Source organism: Pan troglodytes, chromosome 7, assembly GCF_028858775.2.
Source record: "Pan troglodytes isolate AG18354 chromosome 7, NHGRI_mPanTro3-v2.0_pri, whole genome shotgun sequence".
NCBI classification, from domain to species: Eukaryota; Metazoa; Chordata; class Mammalia; order Primates; family Hominidae; genus Pan; species Pan troglodytes.
Window position 1 is genome coordinate 76,789,546 of NC_072405.2, and position 17,829 is coordinate 76,807,374.

At 35.1% G+C, this 17,829-nt stretch overlaps 1 protein-coding gene across 4 annotated transcripts in view; it reads left to right on the forward strand.

The window, feature by feature from the left end:
• The window catches only part of PREX2 (phosphatidylinositol-3,4,5-trisphosphate dependent Rac exchange factor 2), a 284,958-nt gene that overhangs the window by 179,213 nt on the left and 87,916 nt on the right, over positions 1 to 17,829 (forward strand). For all 4 annotated transcript variants that reach the window (XM_519798.8, XM_016959541.4, XM_016959542.4 and 1 more), the window contains 3 exons: positions 2,971 to 3,188; positions 7,327 to 7,429; positions 15,117 to 15,260. In XM_519798.8, the coding sequence (XP_519798.3) occupies positions 2,971 to 3,188; positions 7,327 to 7,429; positions 15,117 to 15,260 (465 nt within the window). The remainder of the gene's footprint in view (positions 1 to 2,970; positions 3,189 to 7,326; positions 7,430 to 15,116; positions 15,261 to 17,829) is intronic.

The following is a 17,829-nucleotide window of genomic DNA, read 5'->3' on the forward strand; positions in this document are numbered from 1 at the left end:
CCTGTGTACCCCACGCTTCTGACTGCTTTCAGATATGTTGTTTTAATGTGCTCTCCCAATAATTCTGTGAACATTGTTGCTGTAGTGTGGAGTGAACGGAGGGAAGTGGTATGTTGAGAAGCTGTAAATATAAATAGGGGATAGGTCACAAGGTCCCGCTTATGCCACTGTTTTCTAACTTTGTTATTCACTGTGAGATGATGGTTTGTAAAAAGTTAACTTGAAAAGCTCTTGATATAATATGTACATTTTGAATCTGTGCGAACAATTCATCTACTCTCTATTGAAAATAGGAAGGTGGCAACAGAAAATTATCTCATGAAATATGAATTTTTATTCAATATGGCTGAGGCCCCAGCTTGGATCCTCTAGTAGTTGTTGCAGCTGTCAATTCCTGTAGGGTATTCATTCAGTGTTAAACATTTGAATTGGTGAATGAAAATAACTACAAGTTATCAACAGGTTTTGGTTTTGCACACTGAAAAGTTGACTGTTAATTGCAATCAGTTCTGATTTGATAAAGAGGTTGAAGGAAAAATCTTATTTTGGCTTAAATGCAAATAGTATATAGTAGCAGAGTATAGAATAAACATCTAAGTATTCTTTTTAGGATAAAAATAGAAAAGAACTTTTTCACAAAAGAAACTTGGAAATAATTATTTCTACCAGTGGCAAAGTTATTAATCCTGGTGATTTTTGTGAAAGCTTACAGTGCAGATCCTTCTTTCTCTAGATTTTTGCTTTTCACTCAATATCCATAATTTCTTTCCAATTAGATTTTTATTAAATCATTTTCAAGGTATGGGTGGGAGTATTTCTGCCAAATCTACTGAAGTATTTTTAAAAATTCACCCAGATTTTCTGCTTCACTATAGAACATATGAAAAAGTAATAATTTTCAACAAAGATGTAGGGCAATTTATTTTACTTATTTAGTTTCTGTCGTGAACCTCAGTACCCCTAGGTGCACACTGGAGCTAACAAGCTATCTGAATTAGCCTCTTAAGTAAAATTAAATCCAGATATTTCAAGAAACCAGAGAATGAACTCATGTCTTTTCATTTCACTTTTTTATTTATTTTTAGTGCCACTGGCTCTTTATTTTAATCATTGACTTAGTAAACATTTGTTCAATGTCTACTGTGATAGAAATTGTGCACAACAAAATAGGTGTTTAGTTTTTTTTCTTGAGGATTGGACAAAGTTCATTTCCAGTTTAAAGATTTTATAGTTATCTATAAATGCCCTTTCCTATCTAGTAGCATGAGGCACATGTTGTTGGTTAAATTAGTAAATTGAGCCATATGGAATGGCCACATTCCACCATTTTAACCTACCAAAGCAGCATGTTTCTATAGTTGAGCCTAATAAATGAATATTCAGATACAAAATTAAATATTTTAAATATTTAATTATCTTTCTAATAAAATTTTCAAGAGTAGGTTTTACAGTGAAACCGAGTATCATAGAAACTAAATTATGTGTACACATGCCTTTGATGGTTATTAAAAACAGATGTTCAATGTTCTTGGTAAATCTTAAAAATTATGCCTTTTTTGTCAATAAAACAGGAGCTCACCACTGAATAAAGTCAGCACTTATCTCTGTGTTATACACTAATATTGACAATGCTTCTTTATTCCAGAAGAGTCTATGAACCCTTGAAATATTTAGTACACATTTGAGAGGAGGTTATTTTTCCCTTTGTTGTTTCCACTTCTAGTGGAAGTGATTTTCCAATATGTGGAATGTGTAGCTTTGTGTTTCTGTAGTTTGTATATATCCAACCACCTGAAGAAATGAACTCTGTGTGTTAGCTTCTTTCCGTTTGAAAAATCTCTAGTTCAGAATTTCACAGTGGAAACATATCTTCAAAGTGGGTGTATTGGTCTATTTTCTCACTGCTATAAAGAAATACCTGAGATTGTGGGTACTTTATAAAGGAAAGAAGTTTAATTGACTCACAGTTATGCATAGCCAGGAAGGCCTCAGAAAACTTAGAATGGGAGAAGGCAGAAGGGGAAGGAGGCATGTCTTACATGGCGGCAGGCAAGAGAGAGCAGAGAGCGTGTGTGTCAGAACACAGGAAAAACTGCCATGTATAAAACCATCAGATCTCGTGAAAATTCACTCACTATCACAAGAACAGCATGGGAGAAACCACCCCCATAATCCAATCACTTTCCACCAGGTCTCTTCCTCAACACCTGGGGATTACAATTCAAGATGAGATTTGGGTGGGGACATAAAGCCTAACCATATCAGTGGGTTAACCAAAACTCCAGTCAATTGCAGGATAAGAATCCTGGTAAACATATACAAATCAATTCATACTAAAACTATAAATATATTACTTATTTGAAAGAATTATAGGAATTCATATTCTTATATATTAGAACATACTTATAGCTCATGAAATTTAATAACTCCATTCAGGAGAGACAGATTTGCTTATAATTGCAAACAATTGAACATCGTATACTCTTTTTCCCCATGTGTATTTCACATTAATATTTGAGTAGGTTTAGTTGTTAATTTTTAAAATTATATTAATAATATTGTATCTAATTTGCCAACAAAAACTGACGAATTGGACTTTGAGTTTTGTTTAGGAAAATGTCATTGCAGCAAATGCAAATTGTGTCCCATCAGGTATAGAAAATATAAATAAATGAAGCCTTATTTTTCTCCCTCAGATTTTATCAAACAATTTAATGATTCTAGAATAGAGTCACAATATTGATTAGGAAAAAATATTTTAATATTTCTAACATTTTTTGGTGTTTAGTGTTTTCTGTAAAGCATATTTGCTAGAATGTGTGTGGTCATTTATAGAGCTCAAATTCACATTTTTCACATGCGTGAGTTTAGTGAAAAGATGAAATGCTAGTGAATGTAGATGCTTAACGCATTGGTTTTCACCATCTGCAACATTTTTCAAAGCATTCTCTATGTTCTCTTTGATCACAGATAGTGAGACACAGCTCCGTAGAGACATGGTTTTCTGCCAGACTCTTGTGGCCACTGTCTGTGCCTTCTCTGAGCAGCTCATGGCGGCCTTGAACCAGATGTTTGACAACAGCAAGGAAAATGAGATGGAAACTTGGGAAGCCAGCAGGAGGTGGCTGGACCAGATAGCGAATGCAGGTGTTCTTTTTCACTTTCAGTCACTTCTGTCACCAAACTTGGTAAGGAAATCACATGACTCCCACTGTCTGTGTCAACTGTAACCTGCACTGTAACATGTTTTGAAATAAGAAGTAGTTATTTCTTTCCCGCTGGTTATCTCTATGAATGTGCATGCATTCAGCTACTTTAAAAATATACATTTTTCTGTGGTCCTTCAAATTTTAATAAGTATGTAGAATGTATTCCTTCTTTCCTGATTTGTATCTCTTCTCTGTGGCTGCTAAAAGCTGAGAAAGCCTCCATCTGTTACTAATTCTTGTATCCCTACATGCTGACTGGAGAAGGTCATCAGAAGAAAAAGGGTCTTTCTGCTGCTGTTCCTTATTCCCAGTCCAAGGACACAGGCTGCTGTGAAACCAAAGCTCCTATTGAGATGGATGTCCTGGAGCAGGCTTGAGAGCCAAGCTTGGAGAGCTCAAATACCATACTGCCTGACAATCTGTTTAAAATTTGCATATGTTAAATAATTTTAGTTCTTTTCTTTGTATGCATGTTTGTCCTGTTAAATCGAAGAGCATTGCCTTAATTACTGTAGAATATTCTATGTTTATGCATTGGGTTTCCATAGTGGATATGATGAAAGCATCGTGAAATATTTGAAAAATAAAACTGTGGTGAACTTAAGAGTTTTTTCACGTATACTTCCTGTGGTTTGGATAGATATCATCATGTTTAAAAGCAAATGTGTTCACTTTAATATATAAATGTTAGGTGATCACTGAATAGAACTGTGATTTTAAACATGAAAGCATATTTCATCTGTTAAAGTACAGATAGAAAATGTAGCTACCAAGTAACATGTTTGAGCTTAAAAACAAATTGTGTGTGTGTGTGTGTGTGTGAATTACATATGATAGGAAGCCTACTTTTTAACACATGGTAGGCATCAATTATCTGTTGAATGAATGTGTAAATGAGTAAGGCTTTATTTCTATTCTGTTTTCCTTACTTTTAAACTGCCATTGTCTAATCAAGTGCCGGTGCTTTTACTTTAAACTTAATTTTATTGGAAATCTCAAAGAATATGAGAAAACATTTACAAATCATATATTTGATGAGTGACATATGCAGAATATATAAAGAACCCTTAAAATTCAACAGTAAAATGACAAATAACCAATTAAAAAGTAGACAAAGGATTTGAATAGATATTTCTCCAAAGATATAAAAATGTCCAAAAAGCACATGAAAAGATGATCAACATCATTAGCCATTAGAGAAATGCAACTCAAAACCACAGTGAAATACCACAATGCGTGTGATATGGATGGCTATAATACAAAAGGCAGATAGTAACAAGTTTTGGGGAGGATGTGGAGAAATTTTGTCACCCTCCTAAGTTGCTCGTGGGAAGTGGCACAGCCATTTTGGAAACTGGTTTGGCAGTTCTTCAAAATATGAACCACAGAGTTTCTATATTACCTAGAAATAGGATTTCTAGGTAATATCTAAAATAAATGAAAACTTACATTCACACAAAATCTTGTATGCAAACATTCCTAGCAAGATTATTCATAGTAGCTAAAAAATGGAAACAACTTATATGTCCATCAACTGATGAATGGATAAACAAAATGTGATGTGTCCATATAATGGAATATTATTCAGCAATAAAATGGAATGGAGTACTGATACATGCTACAACATGGATAAACACTGAAAGCATTATACTAAGTGAAATAAGCCAGTCACAAAAGACCTCATATAGTTTGATTCCATTATGGTGAAATGTACTAACTAGGTACATTTTAGAGGCAGAAAGTAGACTAGTGGTTGCCTACAGCTGATGGTTGGGGGCAGGAAAATGAGGAGTGAATACTATTGGGTATTGGGTATCTTTGGGGGTTGATAAAAATATTCTAAAGTTAGACAATGGTGCTAGCTGGACAGCTCTGTGAATATAGTAAAACCCCTGAGCTATACATTTTAAATGGGTGAATTTTACAGTATGTGAGTTATATCTCAATGAAGCGGTGTGGTTTTTTTTTCAACTGGTCTTGTGAAACCCTTAAATTTATTTAAGGAATTGATTTTAAAAACAAAATAGAGAGGTTGCTAAGGAAAGAAAAATTCAAGAAACCCATAGTCTTTCTGCTTCTGTCACAAAGGCAGAAAGAAAACATCCACCCAGGAATGTGAATGGCTCTAGGAGCAGCGCTCTGGTGGTCTGTGTGCCCCTGAGTGCGAGGCACAGCCAGTGGTCACTTGGGCCTGGCTTTGGCAATGTTTGCTGGAACACCATGGCTTGTGCTGTAGCTCTCAAAGGCCACACTGTCTGGAACATTTCTTGCTTTGTGAATTTCTGTCTACCGAAAAATGCACTGATTCTTCAGTCCTGTCCTTTCTTTCTAGGGTCATGACATTTTTTTGCTGCTTCAAAAGGATTTTTTTAAGATAATGGTTTAATAAACATTTTTCCAGTACTTACTGTGTACTGTGCACTATATTAAACATCACACCAAGGTACAAAGGTGACAGTTCTTCCAACCTCTTTGTGTCTCCACGCTGCCCTCCTTTGGGGTCTGGGGCTACCTCCACTGATTCTTTTTCACAGAATGGAAATTCTTTACCACCTCCTTCATCTTCTACTGATGCTGCCCCCAGATTTGGCTACGAGCTTACAGCAACTTTTTTTTTTTTTTTTTTGAGACAGAGTCTCACTCTGTCACCCAGGCTGGAGTGCAGTGGCGCAATCTCGGCTCACTGCGACCTCTGGCTCCCAGGTTCAAGTTATTCTCCTGTCTCAGCCTCCCGAGTAGCTGGGATTACAGGTGTGCACCACGATGCTCAGCTAATTTTTGTATTTTTAGTAGAGACAGGGTTTCACCATTTTTGTCAGGCTGGTCTTGAACTCCTGACCTCAGGTGATCCACCCATCTCAGCCCCGCAAACTGTTGGGCTTACAGGCGTGAGCCACCATGCCTGGCCTACAGCAACTTTTACAAATGCTGTATACAACATGTTAAACTAACTGTTTAAAAGGATCATTGACATTTTATTTTTTTTAAGAGATGGGGTCTTGCTCTGTTGCCCAGGCTGGAGTGTAGCAGTGCAATCTTGGCTCACTGCAGCCTCAACCTCCTGGGCTCAGGTGATCTTCCCACTTCAGCCTCCCAAGTAACTGGGAGGTTACATAGGTGCATGCCACCATACCCAGATAATTTTTTGATTTTTTGAGAGATAGTGTCTCACTATGTTGCCCAAGCTGGTCTTGAATTCCTGGGCTCAAGTGATCCTCCTGCCTCGGCCTCCCAAAGTGCTGGGGTTACAGGTGTGAGCCACCGTGCCTGACCATTGACATTCTTAAGGAAACAAATATTACCTTTAGAAGATAAGCTATGTATGACAAAGTTAATTATATTTTCATGATAAAACTATTAAAAGACCCTGTAAATAATGCATTAAACTCCTAATAGGAAGGCTAGAAGCTAGTACCAGAAAGATGACATCACTGAGACACACACTAACTTTTTTAATGTCTGGGCCTTACTTGCCTTAGCTATAAAACTATATGCTATAAGAATGAGACGAATGATTAAAACAAACCAGATCTGTTACTCACAAGATTCTAGACTAAGACGCCATAAAGACAAGTGAGGTGAAAATGATTCTTGCTCCCAAGCTCGTTGGAAGCCAAATAATCACACATTAAAATTGATTTTAATCACAGTTACTAAATATAGCAAATGAATATGAATAAGTTATCTCATTATAAAATAGGATAGCTATTATGTAGTTTGTCTTTTAAATAAAACAACATTTTTGCTTTTCAGATGTTATAAGATTTTAGAAGTTTAGATGCAAATAGCATGCTTTTTGTGTTCTGTAAATAATAAATGAAATCAATATGATTAGAATCCAGCTACATAATAGACTGAAAAATGTGTGTATAACATAACCATTTAAACAATAGAGAAAAGGGAAAATATAAAACCATAAAAGAAACTTGTAACTTTAAGAGATTTGTTCATTTCATTTTGGGCAGTAAATTATTAGAGAAGTCTTTATAATTTTGTTTTGTACCTGTATATAAATAAAACACAGCAAAGTTGTTTTGGTCTGAATTTACATTATGTCATGTTACGTTATATTGCTTTATATCATCTTGTATTATATATTGTTTTTCTTTCTTTGTAGACAGATGAACAAGCCATGTTAGAAGATACACTGGTTGCACTATTTGATTTGGAAAAGGTTTCCTTTTACTTTAAACCATCAGAAGAGGAACCCCTGGTTGCAAGTAAGTAATTAGGTATTTACAAAATTTATTTGGCATCAAATAATTATATATGATATAACTTTGGTATTAATATATCTGATAAGTATTTTATGAACTGAATGATTGAAATGTATCCTTTTGATTTAGAAATTTTCCATCACTAATCTGACAAAGGCAGTATTTTAAAAGTTATATATTCAGATAAGTAGCAATATGTATGGTTTAATGTCCATATCTTTTACTTTCTGCAAGTTATCATTATCTACTATTTCCACATTCCCATAAATATAGTTAAAATATATCTATCAGTCTAAGAAATCTTCAGTAGTTTGTTATTATTTTTATATGTCTCTTGTTTTTTCAAAAGTATGAGTATCGTGTGTATTAGGCTAGAAGGTGTAAGCTTCTTCAGGTTTTATTTCTCACATTCCTAATGTCCAGTACAATAAATAAGGACTCCATACATTTTCATTTGATTCATGATCTGACTTAAGATGATAATCATTCATTTATTCATGTATCAAAAGCTCCTTAAATGCCTACTTCTTGCCAAGACTATTCTTGGTGTTGGATTCAGTAGAGAACTAAACAGATAGATATCTCTTATGGGGCTTAAGTTAAGGTGAGGAGAGATAAATAATAGGCAAAATAATTTTATAATAAATTAGAAGGCAATTATGTGAAAGATATATAGGGAAACAAAAGAGAGCAAAGGATACCAATGAAGGGGCAGATGGAAGGTTGCAGATAATGAATGGGGTAGCGAGGAATCTTTACCTAAAAGGAGAGCAGGCCCTGAAAAGGTTGAGGGAGTAATGGAGATATCGGAGGAGCAGTGTCCCAGGCTCACTGGACTCTGAGGCTGGGAGCAGACATGGCATGCTCTCAGGATAGGAAGTTGGCCTGCATAGGTGGAGTGGAGCAAGTGAGGGGAACAGAAAAAGAGATGGAAACAGCAAGGAGGCCAGACTATGAAGGGCATGCCAGCTGTTGAAAGAGCTTTGCTTCCTAACCATGACATTGAACTGATGAATTACGGGATGTGTGTTCCATATTAAAAGGCTGTCTCTGACTGCTGTGTTAAATAGACTATTCTAGGACCAAGGGCAGAAGCCCAGTGATCGGTTAGAAAGCTACCTCTCCCAGGTGGGAGAGGATGGTGACTTGGCCTGGAGGGTAGCTGTGGAGATTATTTAAAAATAAAGCAATGTCAATGCTGTTTAATTTATGAAAATAGAACAGAATATTATTAAAGTTTCATTTCCTCTGATGAATGAGGAAGAGAACAAGAAGCACGAAGTTAGAAATTTAGGTTATATTTATTCAAGAATTTTTCTGGCAGAGGGTATTATTTGATAAGGATAATATTATTTGAACAAATTGTGTGGTTTTCTGTGGATATCTATAGAATAGGATATATTTCCATTTACTTGAATAATGTGGGCATAGTTTTGCTGAAGGCAGAGAGAACTCTATTTTTGTGATATAACCTGATATGTTGTTTAAAGTTTTGCCTGAGGAACTGTAAGTTCATAGGAGTACTGTTTTCCATGGTTCTCCTATGACATTATTGGCAAATAGTCTGTTGAACAAGTAGGAGAAGAACCAATATCATAAGCTTGATAAAATACTTCCTTACTGCATATCTACTGTGAAAGATTTAACTATGGAACACACACTAAATATAAAAAATAATTGAGACCATGTAAGCAATAATAGTATGTAAATATAGATGTCACTATAACAGATACGGGCATTCTGAATATATTTGGCAATACATTTTAATGTGTCTCTTCAAAGCGTAACCTCAACTTCTGAAAATAGTTCTCTAGTGAGGGGCTGGTTCCAATGCTGCACTATTGAACACTAAAAACAGCGAAGATAGGAATATAATTCTTATTTTAAGTTGATGCAGGAAATAAGAGAATTATTCTGTATTCAGAGGTCATCACATCTTATTTAAGTGGTGTAAGAAAATGAAGCTTTATTATGCATTGCATGTAGTTTGATCTTTCTGTTACTTAGATGCGGAGAAGTCAGATTCACTAATCCTGTATCACTGGGATGGAGACTAGTTGGCTGCATGCCTTTGAGGGAGGACTAAGCACAGAGATGGGGAAGCATGAAGGTGTAAAGACACCATTGGCTTTGAAGTCAAGAAATCCAGGTCCGAATCTTGGCTTCATTCTTATCTTTAAGCATGAGAACTATAGCTTTCCCTAACTCACAGGGTTGAGGGACTTAAGTAAGATAATGTGTTTGAAAGACTCTAGCATTACATATGGCTATACTAGTATTCAGTAAGTATTTGAATTCATCCTTCTTACTTTATTACTTTGCATTCTTCTCAAAAGCTATATTTATAGCATCGCCTATAATCTCACTTTTGCATGAAAAGAATAATGAGATTCTGAAGAATTATGGCATGCCAAGCAAGTAGAAGTCAAATATCTTGATTAAAGACAGTTCATTTTCATTGAAGAAATAATTATTAAATATATATAACATGCTAAGTACTGAACCAAGTTCTAGGGATATCATGGTGTGCAAATTAAACAAGGCTTTTTTGGCATGGAACTTAGACACTAATGAGAGATACAAGGAAGTAAATGGGCAATTTGACCACTTCATAATAAGGGAAATACGAGGTGCTTCACACAATGTGAAGGAGTAATAAACTAGCTAAATGGTAAGTTTGTCTATAATTAAATTTATTTTGTGGAAAATCTGCATCAGTTTAGGAGAATAATGTAATGACAGCAGGTCTTCTCCTTTTCAATGGTCATATGGGTCATTTTATAGTAGTTCATTATTAGGAGAATGAATATGTTTGAGTCCCCACTATCCTTATATGGGCCAGGCATTGTGCCTGGAGGTGTGGGTGCCATCATGGATGAGACATGCATGGTTCCTGTCTTCATGGAGCTGACAGCCTAGTTGGGAATAAGGAATTAGGAATCAATAATGAATGAGGAATGAATAATCAACAATCAATAAGAAATGAATATAAAAATAAAACTGATAAATCCTATGAAGGAAATAAGCAGATGCATAAAGAAAAAAGGCGAGGCAGCCCTTCAAGGGGTGACTGGTGGAGGATTCTCTGCAGAAGTAGCTTTTAAGCTGAGATCTGAAGCATAAGAAAGACCCAACCCTGCAGAAAGTCAGGGAAGAGCAACCAAGGCAGAGGGAACTAACAGCTTCTTAGTCAAAGACTTATTTTGAAACTCACGGGCCCATTCAATGATTAGAGGCTATGTTTACAAGGATGGGATGGCGCTGTTGAAACTCCTCTGTGGGATGAATCCCTCTATAGGATGCTACCAGAGACCTGTTCCTCTTGCAATTTTTTGAAACTTTTAAATATTATATAGTCCTAATTATCAAGTTTGTTTTTTATAGCTAATAAATTTCCACAAATAAAAGGCAACAATTTTCAACTCCACATGAGTATTATGCACTTTTTAAAAAGCCTTTATATTTTTAGAGCAGTTTTAGGTTCACAGCAAAATTGAGAGGAAGGTACAGAGATTTTCCATACCCCTGTCCCTACACACGTACAGCCTCCCCAACTATCAATAGCCCTCACGATAGAGGCACATTTCTTAAAATCAATGAACCTATATTAGCACATCAAAATCACTCAAAGTTCATAGTTTACATTAGGATTCACTCTTGGAGCTCTACATTCCCTGGATCTGGACAAATGTGTAATGACATGTATCCACCATTATAGTATCATACAGAGTATTTTTACTGCCCTAAAATCCCATATGGATTGCCTGTTCATTCCTCCTCCCTCCCACTCTGCACCCAACCCCTGGCATCCACTGATTTTCTCTACTTTCTCCATAGTTTTGCCTTTTTCAGAACATCATATAGTTGGGATCGTACAGTAGGTAGCTTTTCAGATTGTCTTCTCTCACTTAGGAGTATGCATTTAAGCTTCCTTCATGTCTTTTCATGGCTTGATAGTTCATTTCTTTTTAGCACAGAAGAAAATTCCACTGGCTGGATGTACCACAGTTTATCCATTCAAAGGACATCTTGGTTGCTTTTAAGTTTTGGCAATTATGAAGAGTGGCTATAAACACACATGTGCAGGTTTTTCTGTGGATATAAGTTTTCAGCTCTTTTGGGTAGATACCAAGGACCATGATTCCTGGATCGTATGTTAAGAGCTTCTTAGTTTGGCAAGAAAGTGCCAAACTGTTTTCCAGAGTGGCTATGTGCATGGAGACTGGTGAGAAATACAAAGGCATAAATGGGCAATTTAACCACTTTAGTGATAAGGAAACTACAAGGTACTCCCATATCATATTATTTAATTAGTGAGAGAGGACTAAACTAGCTAAAGGATTAAATTTTATATCATGAAATTTATTTTGTGGAAAATCTGCATTTTTCCCTCCAGTGATGAATGAGTGCTCCTATCACTCCACATCCTTGTCAGCATTTGGTGTTGTCAGTGTTCTGGATTTTGGCCCCTCTATGAGTGTATAGTGGTAGCTCAGTACGGTTTTAATTTGCATTTCCCTGATAACAAATGATAAGAGCATCATTTCATATGATTATTTGCCATCTCTATATCTTCTTGAAAGAGTTGTCTGTTGAGGTCTTTAGCCTATTTTTAAAATTGGTGATATAGTTTGGATGTGTGTCCTTACCCAAATCTCATGCTTAATTGTAATCCCCGGTGTTGGAGATGGGGCCTGGTGGAGGTGATTGGATCATGGGGGTGGATTTCTCATGAATGATGTTGTGCCTTCCCCTTGGTACTGTCTTCATGATAATGAGTTCTCATGAGATCTGGTTGTTTAAAAGTGTGTAGCATGTCCCAGCTTGCTCTCTTGCTCTTGCCATATGATGTGCCTGCTACCCCTTTCGTCTTCTGCCATGGTTATAAGTTTCCTGAGGCCTCCTCAGAAGCTGAGCAGATGTGAGCATCTTGCTTCCTGTACAGCCTGCAGAACGATGAACCAATTAAACCTCTTTTCTTTATAAATTACTCACTCAGACATTTTTATGGATTAACACACTTTGATTGTTTGTTTTCTTATTGTTGAGTTTGAAGAGTTATCTGTGTATTTTGGAAGACAGTTTTTATCAGATGTGTCTTTTGCAAATATTTTCTCCCAGTCTGTTGCTTGTTTTCTCATTCTCTTGACAATGTCTTTTGCAGAACAGAAGTTTTACATTTGATGGGATATAGCTTATTATTTCTTTCATGGATTGTGCCTTTGGTGTTCTTTCTGAAAGTCATCAGTATTTCCAAGGTCATCTAAGTTTTCTCTTACATAATCTGGCAGGAATTGTATGGTTTTTCATTTTATATTTAAGTCTATACTTCATTTTGGGTTAATTTTTGTGAAGGATATAATGTGAGTATCTAGATTTATGTTTTTGCATGTAGATGCCCAGTTCTTCCAGAAACATTTGTTGAAAAGACTTATCTTTGCTCCATTGTATTATCTTTGCTCCTTTGTCAGAGATCAGTTGACTATATATATGTTGGACTGCTTCTGAGCTCTCTGTTGTATTTCATTCATCTATTTGTCTGCTCTTTGGCCAATACCATGCTGTCTTCATTACTGTAGTTTTATAGTAAGTCTTAAATCAAAGGAGTATCAGTCTTCCAACTTTGTTCTTCTTTTTCTATGTTATGTTGGCTATTTTGGGTCTTTTGCCTTTTCATATAAACTTTAGAATTAGTTTGTCAATATCCAAGAAATAACCTGTTGGGATTTTACTTGGTGTTTCACTGACATTGTTCATCAAGCTGGGAAGAAATGACACCTTGACAATAGTGAGTCTTCCTATCCATGAACATAAAATGTCTTTCCATTTATTGAGTTCTTAAAAATTTTTTTCATCAGTTTTTTAGTTTTCCTTATATAGATCTTGTAATATTTTATTAGAGTTATACCTAAGTATTTTATTTTGGGGAGGTGCTAATATAAATGGTATTATGTTGTTAATTTCAAATTCCACTTGTTCACTGCTGGTATATAAGAAAGGAATTGACTTTTTTATATTAACCTGTATCCTGAAACCTGGCTATAATTGCTTATTAGTTCCAGGAGCATTTTTTTGTTGATATTTTCCTTTCCCAATCATTATAGTTTCTTTTCTCTTGTCTTGTTTTATTGCAATAGCTAGGACTTCCAGTATGATGTTGAGAGGAGTGGTAATGGGCTGGGTGTGGTGGCTTATGCCTGTAATCTCAACACTTTGGGAGGCCAAGGCTGGAGGATCACTTGATCCCAGGAGTTTTAGTGCTCTTAGTTTGAACTTCACTTTAAATTAATATACTTTATAATTTTCATTAAGTTTTAGTTCCTTGATTCCTAATATAACATCTTTATTTGTTCTATGTTCTATAATATGAAACTCCAACTGTTGTATCATTATCACTATTTTTCTTTCAATAACATTATCCATTTGTTAGCATAGAGGTTGCCTATATTGATGCCAAAGATGAAGGGTATGGAATTTAACACAAATTAAAATATATATGTGAGACAGTGTGTGAAAAGGGGAACTAGAGGATACGGATATTTAGTAGGTATAAATCTGTATTTTCTTTAGTGTCCATAGTTCTTTTAGTCTTTATTTTAGAAATCAGAAAAAAAAGATTTTCCCAATTATTCAAATGCTATTAATTTTCAACCCTTTGGGTGAGAAACCTGTTCATTCTCTTTTCTAAATCGAATGCTTCATGTCTTCATTTAAAAAATAGTAACAAAAATAAAATAAGTACTTTATATGGCATAAAGGAGATAAATAGATGTTAATGTCATGTTTCCCATATTGGTATGCAGAATTAAATAGATAGATTTAATAAGGAGCCTGGAATCTGTGATCATAAATGCCATTTAACCTTGAACTCTACTTTTATATACAGTTTTATTTCAAGAAGCAGGTCAGAAGTTATAAATACTGAGTGAGGAACATGTATTAAATGCCGATTACATTTGTTTGTCCTTAATTTTTAACTGGTTATTATGACTATTCAGCCTTTTAGGATGATTTTACATTCTTTTCTAATGAGACAGAAATATTTGTCATGGATAAGTATCATAAAATGGAGAGGATTTATGGTAGCATTGTGAAATACTCCGACTGAAATTTAGTTTTCAAGTTGATTGGTTTTTTTTAAGTAATTAAATTTAGGATCTTTGAAAATAGCTACAAGACTTGGGACAATTTTTAATGACTGTGGGGCATCAACAAAGGATAATATATTTCCGATCTGGTGCTCAGGGAATAGAGCTTGCAGAACCCATGCTAATTTTCATAGTGGTTGCTATGTACTCAATTTCTTGCACACTACTTAAGAAGTATACCCCAAGGACTCATTCTGACTAAAATGTGAATGAAGCAGCTGCCCTGGGAGATTTTGATTCCAAACCATGTGTAGCTAAACACCTCATTTAGTTAAGTGAGACATCTGATATGTCAAAGTGTAACAAAGTTTCCTATTATGGAATTTTTATAATATAGTAACACATCCATTGCTTTAACTAATGAGAACTGATTTAATACTTTCACTGAATAGCACTGTATGTCGAATCCCAACTTGATAAACATGATCACGTTTAATATATTGGTGTCGAGTAATTCTCAGGATTCTTTCTGAAAGTTAACAAAACTACCATCTAGCATATCCTTATTTTAGGAAGTAATATACTATTAAATACCATTTTAGATGTTCCTCTTACATATCAAGCAGAAGGAAGTCGGCAAGCTCTGAAAGTTTACTTCTACATTGATAGTTATCATTTTGAACAACTTCCTCAACGGCTGAAAAATGGAGGAGGGTTTAAAATTCATCCTGTTCTTTTTGCACAAGGTAAACTGTTTTTCTTTTGATGGCTGCTATACTTAAATTATTTTATCTTTATTAATGCTTTTATAAATGTGATTTTAACAGTTGGGATTTTTAAATTAATTTGAAAATATTATTTAGCTAATATATTTGCTTCTGGGAATGTTTATTAAGGAAATAATGCATGATTTAAATATTTACCAAATACAGTTGCAGCATTATTTATAGTGGAGAAATAAGACATGAGTGGTGTAGATAAAGATAAAATAATTTGGGTGAAATAAACTGCTTAAGTAAGTTAAATTATGGTAAAATCATTACAGTTTCATGGTTAAAATATTTTATGAGTTAGAAAAAGTTAATATATGCATGCAGATTATTAAACAGAATTTATACTTTAGTCTCAATTATATCACACATGTATGTCTATACCTACATATATGTATGTTAAATGTTTTCAGTATCAATGGGTGGTTAAATTGATGCTTTTAAAATTCTTTATGTCAACTTTTCTTTTTGGTCAGAAAATATATATTCCTTTGTCATTTTGTTTTTTCCAAGAGTGACTATGAACATCTGCAGTAGAATAAATTAAGGTTAGCATGAGCAAGAAAATTCTTGTAGTGAACTCTGTTTCTGAGGGAAGGTCTTGAATCTTTCTTATTTTGGGGTCATAAAATGCTACCTAAAAAAGATCAGAAGTCTTGATTATTGTGGCGTGTCCTCTAGTCTATTATTTCCCTCCACATTCTAAAAAAAATGTGTGTCATGTCACAAGATTGTATCAGTTTCTCTGAATGATACCATAGGGAATTTTATTTTTTTCTTCTTTTGAGTTTTCAAGAACTACATTGGTTTTGCTGTGGAATTTCAATGCTCTAATAAAAAATGAGAAGAGTAGAGGGAATAAAATCTATCTATCTATATAACTAAAGAATGGACAGGCATATGAAATCTAAATTCACTACTAAATGAAAATTTTGCATTATACCATGATATGGTTTGGCTGTGTCCCCACCCAAATCTCATCTTGAATTCCCGTGTGTTGTGGGAGGGACCTGGTGGGAGGTAATTGAATAATGGGGGTGGGTCTTTCCCATGCTGTTCTTGTGATAGTGAATAAGTCTCACGAGATCTGATGGCTTTAAAAATGGAAGTTTCCATGCACAAGCCCTCTCCTCTTATCTGCCACCATGTGAGACTTGCCTTTCACCTTCCACTATGATTGTGAGGCCTCCCCAGCCATGGGGAACTGTAAGTCCATTAGACCTCTTTCTTTTGTAAATTGCCCAGTCTTGGATATGTCTTTATCAGCAGCATGAAAACAGACTAATACATACCACGTGCATATTATTTTAAAACCCTGAATTCAATTACCATAGTTTAAAAACTGGGAGTACCTCAAACATACTTGGCAGGAATACATTTTAACAGATGAAGATTGCAGTGAAGAGATGATTTTAGGAGTTACTAGAAGGTATTTTCATTTCTCTTTGGAGGACTGTGATTTATAGACAGGGTCAGTGTAGGTAATCCAGATTCTATAATGAAAAGGAAGAAGAAGAAAAAAAGAAGCAATGGGCAAAAATGGACCTTTGGAGAAAAGTTAGAAGAATAATTTAATCTAAAATATGTTGGGCTAGTTGCGGTGGCTCACACATGTAATCCTAGCACTTTGGGAGGCTGAGGCAGGTGAATCACCTGAGGTCAGGAGTTAGAGACAAGCCCAGGCAGCATGGTGGAAACCTGTGTCTACTAAAAATACAAAAATTAGCCAGGTGTGTTGGTATGCGCCTGTAATCCCAGCTACTCGGGAGGCTGAGGCACAAGAATTGCTTGAACCTGGGAGGCAGAAGTTGCAGTGAGCCGAGATCGTGCCACTGCACTCCAGCCTGGGCAATAGGGTGAGACTCTGCTTCAATAAATAAATAGATAAATAGCCATTACAGGGATAGATAGTTTGAGAAGATAGGGATGGACGTTGGTCTGGAATGTTAACTTTTACAGGGTTTAGCCAGGACTTACAATTGTTAAAGACTCTTTTCCTTTATTTCTCTCTTTTCCTTTATTTCTCTCTTCTTAAAAATTTTGTCTTTGAAATTATTACTGAGATGACAGATGGCACTAAGCATCTTTAAAAAAATTATTGCATCTATGACACATCAGCCATAAATAGCTGAATAATCATATCCAACAGCAAATGTACACATAGGCAAAAAATTATTTTGCAAGCAACCTCTATTTTATAACTTTGGCAAAAGCCAATTTAAAAATAATCCCTAAATATGTATTATTTCAGTGAATATACTATAGCTTTTAAAATGTAATTTAAAGAAAAGCTATAGCAAACATTAGGTTTTGGTATGCTCACAGCAGCAAAATATGAAAAATGATTTGAATAAGTAACAGTAGAAATACTTCTGCAGTTGAGGTCACAGATAGGTAAACAAGATGGAAAACATTCTGTACCATTAAAAATCTGTCAGTGATAAAGTTGTTTATTTAAGGGGGGTGCAGAAGTTCTTCTGCCTTTATAAAACTCCCATGAGGAATCATTAGTAGCTTAGTATTCATAGATTGAGAGAACTACAGG